At 37.7% G+C, this 21,470-nt stretch overlaps 2 protein-coding genes across 2 annotated transcripts in view; one reads left to right on the top strand and one right to left on the bottom strand.

Annotated features, from left to right (window-relative positions):
• LOC109417190 (uncharacterized) overlaps window positions 1-21,470 on the top strand; it is a 44,702-nt gene that overhangs the window by 1,187 nt on the left and 22,045 nt on the right. The gene's annotated exons all lie outside the window — the stretch shown is intronic.
• LOC109403038 (splicing factor Cactin) lies at window positions 13,030-14,918 on the bottom strand. Its single transcript, XM_062852413.1, is given in 3 exon segments — window positions 13,030-13,169; window positions 13,171-14,755; window positions 14,816-14,918. Coding segments are annotated over 2 exon segments (1,671 nt in total). The 5' UTR covers window positions 14,743-14,755; window positions 14,816-14,918; the 3' UTR covers window positions 13,030-13,070.

The raw sequence follows: 21,470 nt of genomic DNA, 5'->3' as shown, positions 1-21,470 counted from the left end.
TGACTGGTTTTATTGTTCACAATAAAACACATAGTAGATATATTGTTACTTTTTACAATAGAAATCAAGCCCATCTGCCGTGAATCGCAAGTCAGTCCCATATGTAAAAAGTAGGCATTGAGAAAATGGACCCTGAAGTTTTCAAATTCGATTAATATGAAAAACTTCAAAAATTTACCGTGACTTGTAAACTTCTGCGATCATCGTGAAACTTTCACAAACTGTTTCAAACATAAAGAAGTAACTGTAGAAAATTTGAAAGCAACTAAAATATTGATCAATTTTGTATTGGAAGGTACAAAAGTTCGTGGTGGGACTGACTTGCGATTACTTTTCATTATGGGACAATCTGACTTGGTGTTGTTTTTAGATTTTACTGAACAAATTATATAGGGTGGGGCGGGGCAAGATGGGTCGCATAAGGATGGATCACCATAACTTTGTAAATACAAATCGTATTGGTTTGTATTCGTCCGCTACTCTTTAATACACTAGTTAGCTATGCTAAAAGTCGATAAAAAGTTCATTAAATACAAAATATGATGTTAAACGAGCAGTTTTAAAACGTGATCGATTTTGCACCGTGAAAAAAGTGCGGGGCAAGATTGGTCACCTTTAAAAGATAATTCACATTTTCTCAACGAAAAACGTCAAAATATAAGATTTGTTCCGCATTCACATATGCTCCATATCCATACTGAATAAACAAGAGCTACTAGTAAACATTTTATAGATTTATTTGGAATATTAAAAACTTTACGATTTGAGTGGTCCTAAAGCATCTTGAAAATCGATGTTTTCACTAAAAAATTATCATAATTTTATGTTATAATTTTGAGCGTTCATTCCGCTTGATTGAAGTCATTTCTGAGATAGTCTTGTAATAAAAAATAAATAACTTTTGAATGCTCTAAAAATACGTTCAAAATTGAAGGTGACCCATCTTGCCCCGCGGCCTTTTATAAGGAGATTATATGGAATGTATCGCATAAGAAAAATGGCTAAAAACCATTTTATTTTTTATTTCCAATGAGAGTGAATAATTTTCCAATTATTAATCTAAACAAAACATGAGTAATGCGCCCAAAAATGGCACTGACCCATCTTGCCCCGTGACCCATCTTGCCCCGCCCCACCCTATTTTTATTTACGTAGCTGATGATCTTTCAGCTACGTAAATAAAAATAGGGAATAGAATAAAGGTCGAAAACGGATTTAACTCAATTTTGCCCAAAATGCAGATGGGACTGACTTGCGATTCACGGCAGTAATAGTTCGTACAATAAGTGCACATTAGCTTTATTAGTGACTAATTGATTCGATTACTTTTCAATAGCTCTATAATAATTTAAAGTTATCATCAGTAAAAATTAATTTAAGTTTTTAAATAGTTGCAAAAGTGACTGCAAAGTTCTCGTGGACTTTTTATTAAAAAAGAGTTTATTTCTCAATTACAATTCGTAACATATAAATAACAATAAATATTATTGTTGCTTGGATCATGTTTGTATAATCAAATACAAAATCACTTGACATATTTTTTTATAGTTTTCGTTTTAAATTTGAGTACAGTAGATGTTTCGGTTATCGAATGTTTTTCGCTAAAACTTCAACGACTGACAGACGTCAAGCCGTGTTGGCAGATGAAGCTCTCAATCAATAACTGAGGAAGTACTTATAGAAAACTAGCTGAAAAGCAGGTTTAGCCAAGTGAGGATGTTACGACAAGAAAAAGATGAACAATGATTTTTCTAATGTTTTCCTAGTAATCTAGTGAATAGTAAACTACCATTGATAACAATACAAATACAATTAGTTTAATGGGGTCAATTGAACCGATGTTAAAATAAACTTGCAGTAATATTTGTTGTTACACTCCCGTTCAAAAGTTTGGGGTCACCCCCTTAAAAACATGTCATTTTTTTAGGCCCATATCTCCGCCAATTTGCGTCCGATTTCAAAACCCTAGGTTTCATTCAAAAGATAATAAGTCAAAGAAACTTTGAACATGATTTAAAAGAATTTTTTCAAAAAATTTTGTATGTAAACTTAACCCAAAGTTGACAAATTTTCTAAAAAATGAATATAAACTTACGGCAGTGTCGCTGGAAATTGGGTCGACCAAATTTTAAGATGAGAGCGGTAATATAACCCATTTTCTATTAGCTTTCAACTGCTTTTTACAGAACTTAGCTAAAAAATCTAGAAAAAAAGTTATTATGTAAATTAATCCTTGATGTCATCGACCAAAAGTTTGGGGTCACCCCTCAAAATGATGCATCGGCCAAAAGTTTGGGGTCACTTTCGTAAAACATGGAAAAGTGATTTGTTGATATCTTTGTCATCTTTCATTCAATTTTAATTCTTCTTGGCTTATTTGAAACATAATGAATGATACTTACTGCATAGACATTGAACTACACATATTTGTTGAAATTTACATACTAAAACTTAACGTAAAGTTGCCTCTTTTTTTGAAGCGTGGTGAAATGTACTAACTTTACATAACATTTTCATATACAAAAATCGTTAAATACGTTAAGTTAAAGACATCAAACGTAAATTTAGTTAATTATCTTTGAAATGAGCCAAAAATAATAAAAATTGAACTATAGATGACGAAGATATCACCAAATTACTTTTCCATGTTTTACGAAAGTGACCCCAAACTTTTGGCCGATACATCATATTGAGGTGTGACCCCAAACTTTTGGTCGATGACATCAAGAGTTAATTTACTTAATAACTTTTTTCCTAGATTTTTTAGCTAAGTTCTGTAAAAAGCAGTTGAAAGCTAATAGAAAATGGGTCATATTACCGCTCTCATCTTAAAATTTGGTCGACCCAATTTCCAGCGACACTGCCATAAGTTTATATTCATTTTTTAGAAAATTTGTCAACTTTGGGTTAAGTTAACATGCAAATTTTTTTGAAAAAGTTTCTTTTAAATCATGTTCAAAGTTTCTTTGACTTATTATCTTTTGAATGAAACCTAGGTTTTTGAAATCGGACGCAAATTGGCGGAGATATGGGCCTAAAAAAATGACATGTTTTTGAGGGGGCGACCCCAAACTTTTGAACGGGAGTGTATGTAAACAGATTTCGCCTTTGAAAAACCAAAGAATTCATATTTCTCGGTAACGTTTTTCTCTAGCATTTACAGATACTAATGGCCACATGAATTGTGAATAATTTATCCCTTTCGTGAAGGAGCGCAAAAAATTGAAATCTCCATACAAATGGCTCAACTTTGGCTCTCCAGAACTCTTAGATTTCCCAACAAAACAACATTTTTTTTACCTCATATGAAAGAACTACTTTTTATCTTTCGATTTCTTGCTTTGACTACCTAGACAAATCGGAAAAAAAAATTTGCGACAGACAAAACTTTTTCATGTTTTACGATTTTTGTCCACTTTTTGTTTACTTCGTTGTGATAAATCTCACAGGCAACGTATCAGGTATCAGAAGGCCGGCTCCAGAGGCACGTTATCCTCCATTTGGGACATTTGTGCCATCGCCAAAATAACAGCCTATTTCATCATCTACCTGAGGGAAAAGGAAGGAAAAAGGATTTGGATGGGGATAGGGACAGGTAGGGAAATAGGAAAAATACCCTGGAAGAGGGTACTAACGCACAAGCGTACCACAATGGGTTCAAACAGCGCCCTGAAAAGGGCACTGTAATAACGCATAAAGCGAAAGAGAGCCTATAGCTCTTTACCACAGCGGGTTAAGAACAACAGAATATCCTGAAGATTCAGGTTTCTGAAGTCAGTTTCACTTAATAAGTGTTTACCGAATACTCGGAAACGCAGTTGCGCGAAAACTGGACAGTTACATATCAAATGATACGAAGTTCCATAATCGGATTCACAGCTATCACAGGCAAATGAATCAGCTTGCTGAATATTCGCCATGTGATAGCTGAGTCGGCAGTGGCCAGTCAATGCTTTGACCAGCATGCTGCAATTCTGCTTAGACAGATTAGTTAGATACTTCGCCACCCGTAGAGATGGCTCAGCACTATACAATTTGGTTTGACGACATGACTCCAAACTATTCCAGTATTGTTTGTGCTGAGTGGCAGCCCAGATGTCAATCTGAAGCTTTACCCAACACTTGGATACCGGAATAGCTGGCTCAGGGCCAATGAAGTCATGTGATGCTCCAGTGCGAGCTAACTCATCAGCCAATTCATTTCCAGCGATGGAAGAATGGCCAGGTACCCATACAAGGTGAACAGCGTTTGCTGAATTCAGCTCCTCGATTCGAGTTCGACAAGCGATAACTATCTTCGACCTGGAGTTGGCCGAAGCAAGTGCTTTAATAGCAGCCTGGCTATCTGAACAGAAGTATATTACTTTGCCCATTACGTGCTGCTGAAGTGCTGATTGCACTCCACACATAAGAGCAAAGATTTCGGCCTGAAAAACGGTGCAGTGTCTACCAAGTGAATAAGACTGATACAGCCTTAGCTCACGAGAATAAACACCAGCACCTGCTCGACCTTCGAGAAGGGAGCCATCAGTGTAACATACGATGCCGTCTGAAATACTTCTTTCCAGATAACCAGAGGTCCACTCTTCCCGGGAAGGGAATTTCGTGGAAAATGTCCTATATGGAAAATTACAAGCAATTGTAAGATCACTTGGAGCAAGGACAATTTTGTCCCAATTCACTAAAAGTGGAAACAACGAGGTGTGTGTTGATGTGCGGTTCACAGGAGTTTCCTCTAGTAGACCGAGTACCCGTAACCGGTAAGTGCAAGAAAGGGCTTCTTGTTTGAGATGAATGTGTAGTGGGGCAACGTCAAAGAGAACTTCGAGCGCTGCCGTAGGAGTAGAAGAGAACGCTCCAGACATCGCCATTAAGCACATCCTTTGGAGATGGCCTAATTTTGATTGGACCGTTCTCACTTCACCCTTTTGCCACCACACAAGACATCCATAAGCCAATATTGGCCGAACCACAGTTGTGAAGATCCATTTGATATACTTGGGTTTTAGACCCCAAGTTGTACCAAAAGTACGCCGGCATTGCCCGAAGGCCATACAAGCTTTCTTGATTCTGAACTCAATGTGAGGTGTCCAGGAAAGCTTGGAATCAAGAATGACTCCAACGTACTTTACCTGTTCAGTCACATCGATTTCAGAATCAAAGAGACGCAAAGGTCGAACGCCATTACGGTTTCGCCTTTCCGTGAAAAGAACAATAGATGTTTTACTCGGATTAACCGAAAGGCCATATTGGCGACACCAACCCTCAACTACCTGAAGGGCGTTTTGCATCAGGTCGAAAAGGGTGCTGATGCACATACCAACTAACAATGTTAGGTAGTCGTCGGCAAAACCATAAGTAGGAAAACCGCTATTATTGAGTTGCCTCAATAGCGTATCTGCTACGAGATTCCACAAAAGCGGTGATAAGACTCCCCCTTGGGGGCATCCACAAACACTCAATTTCCTAATCCCTGCTAGACGCAATGTCGAGAAGAGATATCGGTTTTTGAGCATTTGGTGAATCCAATTGGAAATCATTGGAGATATACCATGACTCCGTGCGGCTTCCAATATGGCATCGAAAGGCACGTTGTCAAAGGCACCCTCGATATCTAAGAAAACACCCAAACAAGATTGCTTTTGAGCGAATGCTTTCTCGATATCGTAAACAACCTTGTGTAAAAGAGTCACAGTGGACTTACCAGATTGGTAGGCATGTTGGTTCACATGAAGAGGCACGTTGGCCAGATGAACATCTCGGATGTGATGATCCACAATGCGTTCTAAGCATTTCAGAAGAAAAGAGGTCAAACTGATAGGTCTGAAACTCTTTGCTTCTTCATACGACGCACGACCCACTTTCGGAATAAACTTTACAGTAATATCCCTCCAGGATTTGGGAATATACCCTGAAGCAAAACTGCAAACAAGTAGTTTTTTCAAAACATGTTTGAAATAATCAAATCCCTTCTGAAGCAAAATAGGATAAATCCCATCTGCCCCAGGAGATTTGAAAGGAGCAAAGCTATTAAGAGCCCACTCAATCGATTCTATAGTTACAATACTCCGAGCCGAAGCTAAAGAATCATAACTACAAGAAAAGACATCAGGATCATCCGAAGATGTAATATCTACACATCCAGGGAAGTGTGTGCTGAATAAGCATTCCAGAACTTCCTCATCAGAGGAAGTCAGATCGCCATTTGGCAAACGAAGTTCGTTCACCCGGAAATCCTTAGATTTCGCAAGGATTTTGTTTAACCGACTGACTTCACTCATGCTGGAAACATTTGTACAAAGGTTTTTCCAGCCGGATCGTTCAGCAGACCGGAGAGCTTTCCTGTAGGCCATGCGAGCCGACCTGAAAGCCTCCGAACCAGCCGAACGTCGTCTGTTCCAACTCTTTCTACATTGTTTCCTGAGCTTCGCCAGATCAGAGTTCCACCAAGGGGTTCCTCTTGTGATCTTCACAGACCGTAGAGGGCATGCTTCTTCAAAAGCTTCCATGATGAAGGTCGTTGTAGTATCAACGGCATCATCTAAATCACTTGGAGTGTCAATGGATGGTGAATATCCATGAAATTTGGCTGCAACCAAATCAGTATAAAGATCCCAGTTTGTTGACCAAGGATTCCTGAAACGCAATGTTTGCGAAGTAACATTTAAATGTTCAAAAAAGATGTAGCGATGGTCAGATAAAGATTCTTCATCTGACACATGCCAATTGGTCAGCTCGTGACTAATTCTGCTAGAGCAAAGCGTTATATCTAACACTTCCTCTCTAGCAGATACCATGAAGGTTGGGCGGTTGCCTATGTTAAGTAATGCAAGATCTGTACTACTTAAGTACTCCATCAAACTGGAGCCTCTCAAGTTAATGTCTGAGCTGCCCCAGATGATATGGTGAGCATTAGCATCACTGCCAACAATTAGCGGAAGGCCTTTTGAAGTGCAGTATGCGATGACTTGTTTGAAAGCATCCGTAGGGGATGGTTCATCATGCGGTAAATACACAGAACAATAGACGTATTTCCTGTTGAGGTTTCCAACAGATACATCAATTGTGATAGCACATACATCTCTGGTGGTTAGTTCAGAGATGAGTGTAGCAACTATTGCGTTGTTGACAAGCACACAGGCTCGAGGCATGACACGCGAGTTTGCCATTTCATGTTTACTGAAAGTGGCAAACACCGGGTTCACAAGGTTTCCTAGATAGAAATTTCCCTTACGAAAGTAAGGTTCTTGTACCAAGGCCACTTGGGCTGTACCATTTTGCATAAGTCTGCAAAGATTGATCGTTGCTGTTCTTTTATGCTGAAGATTGATCTGAGCTATCTTAACCGTAGCCACTACCCAAACTAGGTAAGATTAAACTCTTCGCAACAACAGCACAACAAAGAACAGCAACAATAAAACCAAATCGGTATCGATTGGAAAACGCCAAAGGCGAGGATACACAGAATACACTGTGTAAATCGCATAATGCGAAACCAAATAGGTGAAAATTTAAACTAATTAACAACATCTTCATAATCCCGCCCTTATTTAGCCTCAAGTGAGATTGAAGAAGGGCAGCTGATTGTCTCGGAGAAACACAAGGTCCACTGCACCATTGCTCCGGTTAGCGCAGTAAGGGCTACATACTGTGGAGGGCGCCCTGGTACTCCACAGGCTCCGTTAGCGGTTAGGTTTTTATTAGACCCCCCTAGCCATTCATTCCTAGGCACGGTAAGCATAAAGCCGCATCACACCATGAATTAGGGGTCACCTGTTGGTGGATTCTTACCACCGGAACAGGCGGTCCGTAGTGTTATTCTTAGCCAATTGAGACAATCGCTACCGACACTACACAGCTATCTAGGCTGATCGAGAAAAGAAGTTAATATTGATGATCAACTTCATACGGACTCGAACAGCCGCACTTTTTGTTTACTTCGTTGTGATAAATCTCACAGGCAACGTAAACAAAAGTTTGTTTACACACAAACGAGTATAAGTAATGGCTGATTTATTGAAACAGTTTACATCACATAAAACAAGGTATAAACAGATGAAAAAATATGCAAAAATGCTATCGCTCAACAGCACAATTGTGCTGGTTCGTCACGAAAGGGTTATGGTATGGATCATACGACCTGAGATCTGACTTGTGATATTTGGCAGTTAAGGTACACCGGGGCAAGTTGAAACGGGTGGGGCAAGATGAAACAGCAGGTTAACATGATGTTTTCTAATGATGATAAACTGTTTGATCATCATAACACATAGTTTTTGATTCAAACAATCTTTTAACGAAGGATAAATTACCAAATTGTATTGAAATCTGTTTCAAAACTTCGTGTTTCATCTTGCCCCACCCGTTTCAACTTGCCCCGGTGTACCTTATTTGAAAAGATTGAAGATAGATCTTATCAACAGCTGCCAAGCAATACTTACCAGACAGACATCAGAGTATTTGATTCTTATCATAAATGTGCATATCATTCTGGCAGCCGTTAGTGCTCGTAAATGCTGGATATAAATGTTAGCGAGAAATATAAATTCTATAGATTTTCAAAAGCGAAAACTGCTTACAAATAACAACAAATAGTATTGTATTTTTATTGTAACAACGATTCATTTGACGCCATTCAATTAATTTTATTTGTATTGTAAGAACAATGAAAAAACATTAAGATAAATTGTTTTCTTTTAAAAATGTCCCTAAAAACACAATACATTCTATTGTTTTTCGCGAAAAAGTGTATGACAATTTTCTCAAAATTTTATGGTTAAGATACATAACGACCACCATTTTTTATTGTAAAAGTGTCATTTACCATTCGCCGAATGGTATATAACAATAGGGGTGATGGTGAGTGTGCCGTGTAAATTACAATACGTTTAATGGTGAATATTTTTCGAAAAAATGGTGTTGTAACAATAAAATTTATAGTATTTTTATGATATTTTTTATCAGGGATTGCATACTGTTAAGTATTTTAGAAAGTTTGCAAAAACAAACCGATTATTTTAGTCAAAAGTTTATTTAATTGACTTTGATGTTATGTAATCTCGTCTAAGATTGAGTATTATACTGTGGTATTGAGCTCCGTAGACAAATCAATTAACAGGTCGATGTAAACAAAGGTATAGCATAAAATATGCAGTGGTGTCCATTTTGCCCCGATGGGTTTCCATTTCGTCCTTCCCTGTCCGACCTTCCCTGACAGCCTTAAAAAACACACAGTTCACAATTCATTATTTCTTCATTAGAAAGACATTCTACTTGTTGTAAATGATTGAAATGTGTAGGAAACATGCTAAAGTTTTAAGCCAACTGTTAATATGTTAGATTTTTTTTCTGTTATACAGGCATTTGATTAGGGAGTCCATTATGCCCCTAATGTCCCTATATTTATAAATAAATTACGTAAAGAATCGACTGGAAGATTCTTTTGATTTTTACAGGCTCTCTTCACAGTCTAGGGGATGAAAACGGATAGTTTGGTTCTGTCCGACGCTTCGGCACTTTGTATTTGGTCTTTTTCAAGGATAGAAATTAAAAAAATATACATTTATGTAGTAAAAACAACCATAAAATAGGGATAGGGGTAGGCGGGGCAATATGGACACCCGGTGCAGAATGGACACCCTCAATATTTTGAAATATGCGAACTTTTTTGAACTTTTAATGAATGGAGAATATAGTCCACTTGTCTAAAACGTAGTTTCAGGAAAGAAACATTCGAAATTAAATTTATACTTGATTTTACACGAAAAAGTTGCGTCCTCCGTTTTTTGTGCTAGAAATTATAATTTTCACACCATCTAAAATAAGATTTAGTGATTAATTTATTGCCGGTCGATTAAAACCTGATATTTCTAGAACACATGCAAGTAGTTTTGCTGTATCTACATGCTTAACATGTTTATATTTTCTTCTTTATTATATCAAAAATCATGTTTGGAAATAGCTTCTGCTGCCGGGGCAAAATGGACACTCACCTTTTTGAAAGAAGCGGCAAGGGAAAAATATAACCTAAATCACAAACCAACAAAATTCTTCGATTTCAGTATATTTTCGGTTAAATGTTCACTATAGTAGACATAGGGTGAAACAAATTGGTCAAAAAACGACAGCAGTGGAAAATAGTTGTTCTAGGCACAGCTGTACATGCCGACAAAAAGGAAGCTCAAAACAGGCTATCCAAAACAGCCTGAATTTAAATTAACTGAACAAAAATGAACTACTTCGGCGTATTATTCATCCATAATAGTTGTTTTGTAATGAAATGACTTTATATGTGTAAAAAATGTACGGAATTCGTAAAAGTCTCATGGTGTCCATATTGCCCCATGGGGGTGTCCATTCTGCCCCGTAGGCTTGAAGGCGGTCATGAAAAACTAACATTTTTCATAACATTTTTTGAAGTGGATAAATCATTTTTCCTCGTGAGCATTCTTATGCAATAGATGCTAAATAGACTTCAAAAGGATACATGTATCAAAAAACTAAACTTTTTTGTCATCTTGCCAGGTAAAGTTGGCAAAAACCTTAGGGTGTCCATATTGCCCCGCCTACCCCTACGTAGAAAATGTAAGAAGTTTTGATGCCGATAATTTACTGAAAAGTGCAATTCGAAAGAACAGCCTATGCAAAAAAGAAGGAAAAATGTATGTTGAAAAAGTAAGCAGTTGCGATACCAATAATTATACCAATAGCCTAAATTGTAAAGGCAAATCATGCTTATTTCCAAAGTTCCAAAGTCTTGTCAAATAAGAATTTTTGGCAGGATGTTTCTTCCGGTGATTTTTTACGAATAAATATTTGATTTTTAGCGATTAATATAAACCATTCAGAAATAAAACTATAGTTTTATTTTCTTTCTGGGGAATGGTACATTCTGGGGAACGGGTTTCTGGGAAATGGTTTTCTGGGGAATGGTTTTCTGGGGAATGTTATAGAATCGCTAAACTATGTGGTCGATGTCATCGTAACCGAAACCGCACTTAGTACAAACATTGCTCGACGCGAGATTAATCCTGTGTAACTGCACATCTAGCGAGTACATAAGGTTGGACATAAGTCTTGACATCACGCAAATGAAATTGCGACTTTACATCCAAACCATAACACCACACTCGCAAGGAAACATTAGAAATAATGGAATGTAACCACCGTCCTAGCTGGACATCTCGCCTATCATTTTGCCAACTTTGAAGAGATCTCTGACTAACAAAATGGAAAAAATCATCATGTGAAATTCTTATATCATAGATCTCACCTTCCTGTACGCCCACCTTTGCGAGAGAGTCCGCCTCCTCATTGCCATAAATTGAGCAATGTGAGGGGACCCATACAAAGGTAATCTTGTATGATTTTTCGACCAGTGCACCCACCTGCTCCCTTATTTTTGTAAGATAGTAAGATGGATGTTTTACACTGCAACGGTTTTCAGATCGTGCACCGCGGTGCACTTGGTGCCCCGCGAAGCCTTGCCAAGTGCACCGCGACAGTTATGAGCGTGCTACAAGTTCGATGAAAAATATTCAATGGACAAATCGACCAATAACGTGCATAACTGATGGCAATGCTATAATGACTATTCTGCCTTGTGCGACATAAGTGTCCCATGTTCTATGAAAATCCCTATTAACATGGGATAACTATGCTGCACACGGCAATATTGCATTTGAAATATTAAATTTAGGAAACCTTGAGAAATTGATTATATCATTAGGTTCATCATCAGAGATTATATCGACTCTGCGGCAGGCAGACAATAGTTGAATGAATGAATAGTTGAATCTTTAATGAATTTTCTTAGAATGTCAAGAGGCTCATTAGATAGGAAATTTTTAATGAATTCATCAAATATATCCGCAATATCAAAAATCTTAGAAGGTATGATAGATACTAAGAATCTCTAAAGGAATATGGCTAGTGTTTTCGAGGATCTGAGCTTTAAAGCAATTAACCACGAATGATACAGGAAATATGTTGTGATTTTTCTGGGAATTTTTCTTAAATATTTCACGAGGAATTTTTAAGAAACAGACAACTATATTTAACATGTTTTTCCTCTCTAACCTCTCTAGAAATTTTTCAAAAATACTTTTGATCAAGTGCACCGCGCGTCTGTTTCAAAAAGGGTCGCGACAAAAGGTCTGAAAACCCCTGTTTTACAGGTTTCATCGACCGGAGTGTCCCAATAGAACTAAGGTTATCCGAGAAGATGAAGAAATGGTCTGCGGGCATGTAGGAAATCATCTCCAAAGCCAAGTTGATTGCTGCCAGCTCAGCAACATAAACCGAACAAGGTTCCTGAAGTTTGTGGAAGGCGGTGAAATTTTCATTGAAAACACCGAAACAAATGACATACTTGTTCAAAGTTAGTTCATGGATGTCATCAAAAACTCGAAAAGCTAACGAAATACCAATACAGTCATGACCCGATGGTTGGGGGTTTAATAGTTGGGTGACTTTTTAGTTGGGGCTCCGTTAGTTGAGCTGTCAGCCAACTAAAAAGTACCTGGATGTCATAATTCAATGTCAAAATGAAAATGACAACCAATCTGTAATTTCGAGGGGCGAGCTAATGAGTTTTTGGTTTCTTAAACTTTACTGATAATCGAAAAGAATTTCTATTTTATATTTCTTAACAAAAAAAAACAATATGTACATACAATTACTTCGAACAAATGCAAAACATTGGCAATCTTTATTTTGTCGATCAATGAAAGCGTTTTGTGCTTGTACTTTGGTCCGGGTGGTTTCAAAAACATCTATATTTACACTTCACCGACTAAAATGGGTGAAAATAATTATTTTTCGCATTGGCCATATATGTATACTGCAAAACGTATCAGTTTTGCTCTAAATGTAAAACAAATTGAAAAATTTTATTTTTTACTTCCAACCTAAACATGATTTGAAAAAACAATGCGCACGCCCCTTGTGCTGCTGTCACTTCACCCAACTAGCGAATCGAATTCGTTGGTTGGGTGGAGGTTGTGGCTCAACGAGCGGGTTCCGACTGTATGAGTAAATAAAAAAATGTAAACATATATTAGAACATAAACTTACGCAAACTGTCGGTCCTTATCCTTATCTCCTGTAGCGGTACCGCTTGAAGTGGAACCACAGCTGAAAGATGTTGTTGTGAAACTGGCAGCGGAAACCTCGCTTGTAGCTAAACTCCCACTCTCGGTTGACGATCTTGAACGCAATGTCTTCGTAGGGCGGTCCCGCGTGGAACCGAAGCGTCGCAAAGTCCGGATTGTCCGCGCATGGAGTTAGGAAGTACTGTGGTGTGGAATTCTTGTTGATCAAATCGGGGTAGAAAATGTTGAACTTGTAGCCCTGGACGATTTTCGGGGGAGGATTGTCCATATCGTAGTGAGTTTGATTGTACTTGTTCCACTCGAAACCGGTGTGGACCCGATTGAAGTAACGGGGCTTCCTGGGCCGGTACTTATCAGACCACAGATAAACCTGCGAATCGACCCGGGATTCCACGGAGAACTCCGCTTCGTCATCGTTCATGCCACGTTTTGCTTCTTTGCGGAGGATAATTTCATCCTTTGAGAAAGTCTCATCATCTTGATTGATTCCTAGCACTTTCTGCCGAAGAAGATCCAACACTTCGTCGTCTTTTTCCTCGGAGACTATCTCCACACCGGCTTCCAGATCTTTCTCGGAAATGTACTTTGGTTCATAGGCTCCCTTTTTATATAACTCAAAGCATTCATTGAGCAAATCGCATTCGGGATTTTCCTCATCCTTAACTTGTTCGGTACCAGATTGACTACTACTGTCTCTGGAGGTCTCATCCATAGCTTCGAATTTCCGCATACCAGAGGGACCAGCTCCGCTTGGCCCCGCATCCGGATCATCGTTTTCTTCCTTTTTCACGCTAGATTCCTGCTCTTTTTTCAGCATTTCCAGCTTATTTCGCAAATTCTCCTGATGGCGATCTCGCAACCTAGCCCGTGCCATATGAGCCTTCAACTGCGACAGTAAACTTTCCCAGTAACCGATATCCAAACCGTCCTGTTGGCTGTTTATTTTATCCTCAATTTTCTTCTTCAGTTCGTCCAGCTGCGACGAATTTTTTCCTTTGAATATCTGAGTCACATCCTTCGCAACACTCTGATGAATACCCTCTCTTCTTCCGGTGGCCATCCTCTGCTTCTCGACCTCAACTTTTCTCAACTTTTGGAGTTCATCCTCAACTATAATTGTTAAATCATTCCAGTAGTCTCCATTCTGGCCCTTCTCCAGTTCGTTGTAAACCTTAATATCCGCTATCAAATCCTCCAGATCATCCAATCCCAACCCGTTTAAATAGGTGTAAGGCTCATGCATTTGCATCTCAATCGATTCCTCCAAGTTCTGCTCCGAAATGTACTGCGCAAGCAAATCGATCGGTTTCGCCCGGCCATCCTGGATCCGAATCTTGCTCCTAAGTTTCGCCTGCTCCAGGTGGAATGTTTCCTCTTGCCGTTGCCATTCCTCAAACTGGGCCACTTCCTTAGACCGTTGCATCAGATACATGTCGTCCTCTCGTTGCTGCTGTTGGTGTTCCCGCTCCAGTCGTCGCTTTTTCAGCTTCTCCAGTTCAATCACATTCTCCTGCTGTTTCTTGCGGTTGAGCGCTTCCAGTTCCTTCCGCGAAAGGTTTTTCAGGCCTTGCTTTTCGAGCTTCTTCTGCCACACGAAGGTGGCAGATTTTTGATCCGAATCATCCCACATGGTGCACTGGAACCTGAAAGAGACGATTGAAGTTTGAAAATTGTAAAATAATAGGATAAATTGTAAATTTTACAAAACGAATTATCCGAAAAGATGCGATTGTCTGTGTTGTTTACGTTGCTTCTGATGGGACGAAAACGTTTTGACCTGAGAGTTTTGACGTTACAAAATGATAGCTTCAAATTTTGTAAATATTTAGTGCTGTCAGTTTTGGAGAGGGGAAAGACAGTAGCGGTTGCGCCATCTAGCTGTGAAGACGGCGTTTTCTGATGACAGATCACAGATATATCACAGAGAACAGACGTCCAAGCCCATGCAGTGCGGTTATTTAAAGCATTGCAACGGTTGTTTGAAATAACTAGGAATGTGGCCATTACGAGGCGCTGTCACATTTCAAATGGGGGTACAAATTTGCCGTTGTTTTACCTTTTGGCGCAAATGTTGCCAGGTATGCACCCCAATATAGTTCCACCGAGAGAATGTGTTGGATTTACTAGGAAAACAATAATTATTGTATTATTGTTCAAGTCATTTCTAATTGAAAGTGGTGAAACTAATTGTCAATAGACTGCTCAAATTTTGTTGTTGAATCAGTGAAACAATCATAAACATCTTGTTATTTGAGCAAATACAGCACAGTCTCTGAATTAGGAAAATTTAAAGGTACGCTAGTGAAATATTTCTTCAGTAAGCGCCATCATGATGTCGGAACGAGTTTTTAGGTGGGAATGTCACCGTCGATGTCGTTACTGAGCTTGTTTTTTTTCTTTACACAAGATTTTTGAACAATTTTGTTCGAGCATGTTCATCTTTTTTTGTGGATATCACTGACAAACTCACATGACATTCGATTTCAGCACATATGATTAAAAATATTTATAGCATCCACCCCTAGCTACACCACCGACGAACCGACGTGACAGCTAGAACAAATAAATTCAAATTTGTTGGGGAAGGTTCATTTATTACGTCCATCGTTTTTCGGGATTTCTAGACCCCCCCTCCCCCCTCTGTCACGCTATTTCCCTATACCTTATACACGTACTGTCACACTTTCCTAGACCCCCCCCCTCCCCCAAATGTTGGACGTAATTTATGAACGTTCCCTTGTCCCCGGCGCCATGATGAAAAATAGCCGAACACTACCGCCTCCTCTATAATGGTTCGCGTTGTTTTGATAGCTTGACTCCAAACCCCCGTGTATTCATATAGGAAAAGGTTCCACAGTGGTATCATTCTGAAAAAATACGATCAAAACCTCTAAGAGCCGTTAGATGACATTTTAGCATATAGGCACAGACAAACAGACGTAACACTTACGAAATTTCCATCGACCAAGCTTTTAACGATCATTTTAAATTTTCATAGTTATGGCTTTCACAACCAGAAGCGCGAGCATCGTTTTTCTAGGCGTTTGATGTTTCACACTAGCGCCTTCTGTTGACGATATGGCACAACACAGTGATTCGTGCAACTTCTCCACCAGGTGATGGTAGTGTGAACTGGGCGATGGATTTTCATGAAAATCGTTCAAGGCGTTACGTCTGTTTGTCTGTGATATAGGTGTCTTTGGAAGATATGTTCAGAAAAATCTTCTCTATTTTTATGCATATTCACTGTATGGTAAAACTGTAGGGTGAACCCGAGCAAAAATATAGTTTTTCAAAATATTATTTTAGAGGGTAGAACAAAAAATTCCAAGTAACTTTGCTGAAGACACTATATAGCTTGGACTTCATTTTTAGGGAGAAAATATGAAAGTTTAAAAAAACAACCTCAAAATCAGTTTTTTGAACTTTTCCATGATTGTATCGTAAAATTTCAACGTGATATGTTCTACAAGTTTGTAGATACTACTGGAATACACTATCTTGCCGAAGACATCAACTCTGTAAATTTGAAAATTGCTCCAGTAAACCAATTTTTTTGAAAATTTTTCACTATTTTCACTATTGAATATTTTTTGAATAGGCACTTTTTGGCAGCCGTGCTATTAAAATTTCAATGCTGTATAATGTCCAGAATAGACCGAAAATGACTTAACAATCGGGTCTGATAAGGCACTTTGATTTCTGATGCTGTTTTAATAGTCATTTTTCAAAGGAAATATTCACAAATTTCATACAAATCATTTAATACAAACTGAAAACTCACGAAAACTTTTCGACATTAATATTTGTTAATCCAAATAGTATTCTTGTTGAAATAGTCTACATTTCTAACACTGTGGTTGACTTTACATTGAATACCCGACAAAAAATATCGCTTTTTAAATGTTTAGATGAGTTAAAAACTCACTATTGAATATTTTTTGAGTAGGCACTTTTTGGCAGCCGTGCTGTCAAAATTTCTATGGTTCATTATGTCCAGAATAGTCCAAAATTGACTTAACAATCGGGTCTGTTAAGGCATTTTGATATCTGAAGCTATTTGAATAGTAATTTGCAAAGAAAATATTCACAAATCTCATACAACCTTTCGATATTATTTTTAGCTCACCCGAGTAGCAATTCTGAATAAAAAAAACAAGTTAAATAAATGTAGGCTATTTCAACTGTTAGTGCCATTTATTTTGAACTACAAATTTTGAAAGAGGGAAAAGCCTCTTTGAGTGATTTCCTCATCTACGAAATCTTTCTCAAAAAGGCACAAAACCTTTTTATCTTTTCAAAAAATCGTTATAATATAAACTTAAAACTAAAGGCTCCTCCGGAAAAGTATCCATAATCGAGCCTTGATCTTAATGCGGATTTGTCAAGGGATGAACCACAGACAAACAGACGTAACACTTGCGAAATTTTCATCGACCACACTTTTAACGATCATTTTAAATTTTCATAGTTGTGGCTTTCACAACCAGAGGCGCACGCATCGTTTTTCTATGCGTTTGACGTTTCACACTAGCGCCTACTGTTGACGATATTGCACAACACAGTGAGTCGTGCAACTTTTCCACCAGGTGATGATAGTGTGAACTGGGCGATGGATTTCCATGAAAACCGTTCAAGGTGTTACGTCTGTTTGTCTGTGGATGAACCAAGGTAATATGTCTACGACGAAGGAATTTTGAAAATCATGGACAGGAATCGACCTAACGGACGTAGTTCTTGAAAACCGCAAAAAATAAATTTTAAAGAGTATCAAACAGCATAACCAATTTCAATAAAATATCTGTGAAGAATTTTCGTCATGGAATATCTCTAACAGATACTGGCTGTTTCAATGTGATGTAATGTTTCACTCGTTTTATTTTGTTTTTCTATTTTCAACACAAAACTTGTAGTGGCATTCATTATATTTTCGCCTTTTTAGTTTTTTAACCGAAGTTATAATGTTAACATAGCAAATGAACAGAAATGTTATCATTGTTTTAGTTAATTGATTAATGTTTGTATTTTAACATAAACAAATGCATTGGGAATTACAATAAAAAATTAGATAAAAAACACAGTTTTTAAATAGTGTTAAAAACTCATCTAAAAATTTAAAAAGCGATATTTTTTGTCGTGTATTCAATGTAAAGTCAACCACAGTGTTGAAATGTAGACTATTTCAACAAGAATACTATTTGGATTAACAAATATTAATGTCGAAAAGTTTTCGTGAGTTTTCAGTTTGTATTAAATGATTTGTATGAAATTTGTGAATATTTCCTTTGAAAAATGACTATTAAAATAGCATCAGAAATCAAAGTGCCTTATCAGACCCGATTGTTAAGTCATTTTCGGTCTATTCTGGACATTATACAGCATTGAAATTTCGATAGCACGGCTGCCAAAAAGTGCCTATTCAAAAAATATTCAATAGTGAAAATAGTGAAAAATTTTCAAAAAAATGGTTTACTGGAGCAATTTTCAATTTTACAGAGTTGATGTCTTCGGCAAGATAGTGTATTCCAGTAGTATCTACAAACTTGTAGAACATATCACGTTGAAATTTTACAATATAATCATGGAAAAGTTCAAAAAACGGATTTTGAGGTTGTTTTTTAAAACTTTCATATTTTCTCCCTAAAAATGAAGTCCAAGCTATATGGTGTCTTCAGCAAAGTTACTTAAAATTACTTGTTCTACAACTTTGCTGAAGACATCTACCCTCTAAAATAATATTTTGAAAAAATATATTTTTGCTCGGGTTCACCCTACAGTTTTACCATACAGTGAATATGCATAAAAATAGAGAAGATTTTTCTGAACATATCTTCCAAAGACACCTATATCACAGACAAACAGACGTAACACTTGCGAAATTTCCATCGACCACGCTTTTAACGATCATTTTAAATTATCATAGTTGTGGCTTTCACAACCAGAGGCGCGCGCATCGTTTTTCTATGCGTTTGACGTTTCACACTAGCGCCTTCTGTTGACGATATGGCACAACACAGTGATTCGTGCAACTTTTCCACCAGGTGATGGTAGTGTGGACTGGGCGATGAATTTCCATGAAAATCGTTCAAGGTGTTACGTCTGTTTGTCTGTGCCTATATGCTAAAATGTCATCTAACGGCTCTTAGAGGTTTTGATCGTCTTTTTTCAGAATGATCCCACTGTGGGTTCGCGTCTGCGCTGATTTGACAGAAGCGTTCGCTTGCTTCGCTGGACGACCGTTAAATTTAGGGGGGACAATTTTGAAACACCACTGTCACGTCGGTTCGTCGGTGGCTACATCACTGACTGTCTGGTACAGCAGTGGAGACAAAACAATAAACATCAGTTCACCTACTGACTGCACACCCGGACGGACGCGCGTTATCATTACTCGTTTTACTACGATTTAATATAATAGAATATTTCCAAATATGTCACATATCTGTTTTTGACTACATATTTCTAGCACAGACAAACAGACGTAACACCTTGAACGATTTTCATGGAAATTCATCACCCAGTCCACACTACCATCACCTGGTGGAAAAGTTGCACGAATCACTGTGTTGTGCCATATCGTCAACAGAAGGCGCTAGTGTGAAACGTCAAACGCATAGAAAAACGATGCGCGCGCCTCTGGTTGTGAAAGCCACAACTATGATAATTTAAAATGATCGTTAAAAGCGTGGTCGATGGAAATTTCGCAACTGTTACGTCTGTTTGTCTGTGTTTCTAGATTGAATCTGGACAATCGACACAACGCCGCAGATACCAATTTGACGTTGTGTTTCTACTGCCTTTTTTAATTTTTCAGAATTGCGCTAAAAAGCGGAGGATTTTTTCCTAAAAAAATAATTTTCCTATATCAGGAGCATTCTGGAAATGAATATTTATTGCGAAAAAAAAGAAATATTTGAATATTTTCCCACTGTTTTCGCAATTTCAAAATTTCAGAAGTTGTCCAAAATTTTAAAAACGAATGTGTAATCCTTGAGTTTTAACACAAAGAACAGATGTTCAAGCTCGAACAAAAATACGTCAAAATCGTGTGTAGAGGATTTAAGCACAGACAAACAGACGTAACACCTTGAACGATTTTCATGAAAATCCATCGCCCAGTTCACACTATAGATAGTAGAGTAAACATAGATCCGTGTTGATGAATCCGTTGTATCCAAACGAACTGTCATAATCTGTATCCAAACAAGCATGACGTCACGATTTGGACAACATCAATGGAGCGCATGACGTCATATTCAACCGCCGCTCTCTTGAAAATTGCTATTTACACGCTCAAAACATTTTAGTCAGCGGTGTCCGCGGATCTATGTTTACTCTACTATCTATATTTAGAACAATCTTTTTACAATATAAATTATGGCAAAAGCAGCAATACAAAAATAATACAATGTACTGTTTTCAATCATACAGTAAATTGTAAATGAGATTTTTACAATGAATTGTATAGGTTGTTAAGTATCGTAACAATACAAAAAAAAGATTTTTTTCCATATACTTTTTTTTCGCTAAACCATACATTTTATTGTAAATGAATTGTTGTAATACTGGTACGTGGGTTCAAATGTACTGTACAATGTATGGTTTCAAACGAAAAAGAGGTGCAGGGAATGTATTGCTTTGAATACTAATTTCAATACTGGATTTACATTACATTGAAAGGTCTTGGAATAGTTCTCTTTTGTTATTTGTGTTAGATTATGCAAATCGTACTATATTATGTAATTTGTAATTTGGCTCCTGCTTATGGCATCTGAGGCCTGCTAGCGAAACGAGATTGATAAAAAAAAGTGAAATAGAACTATCTCTGAGCGTTCGGACTTGAAGGATCATCCATGTCAAAGTAACAACAAAAAAAACAAAACAAAACACGAAAAAAAATCGAAATTTAAAGCAAAACTAAAAATGCACAGAAAAAAAATATACAGGTATACCTCGATTTAGTGGACCCTCGATTATATAGACCCTCGATTTTATGTACTTCGATTTTATGTACATTTTTAATGCTATTTTTTCAAATATTGAATTAGTTTAAATCTTGCAGTTTGTATCATGATGACTTATAATGCAGGGGGTTTTAGCCTTTTGAAACACGGAGCACTTCATATCAATAAATTGTTTTGTGGAAAACCCAAGTTAGCGCCGAAGAGTACTTCACGATATATTTGATTCTATATTTACTTAGGGAACGTTCAAAAATTACGTCCATGATTTGGGGGAGGGGGGGGGGTCTAGAAAAGTGTGACAGTACGTGTATTGGGTATAGGAAAAGTGCGTGACAGAGGGGGGAGGGGGGGTCTAGAAATCCCGAAAAACGATGGACGTAATATTTGAATCTTC

Source organism: Aedes albopictus, chromosome 2, assembly GCF_035046485.1.
Source record: "Aedes albopictus strain Foshan chromosome 2, AalbF5, whole genome shotgun sequence".
Taxonomy (NCBI): domain Eukaryota; kingdom Metazoa; phylum Arthropoda; class Insecta; order Diptera; family Culicidae; genus Aedes; species Aedes albopictus.
This window is presented reverse-complemented; position numbering and strand designations above follow the sequence as displayed.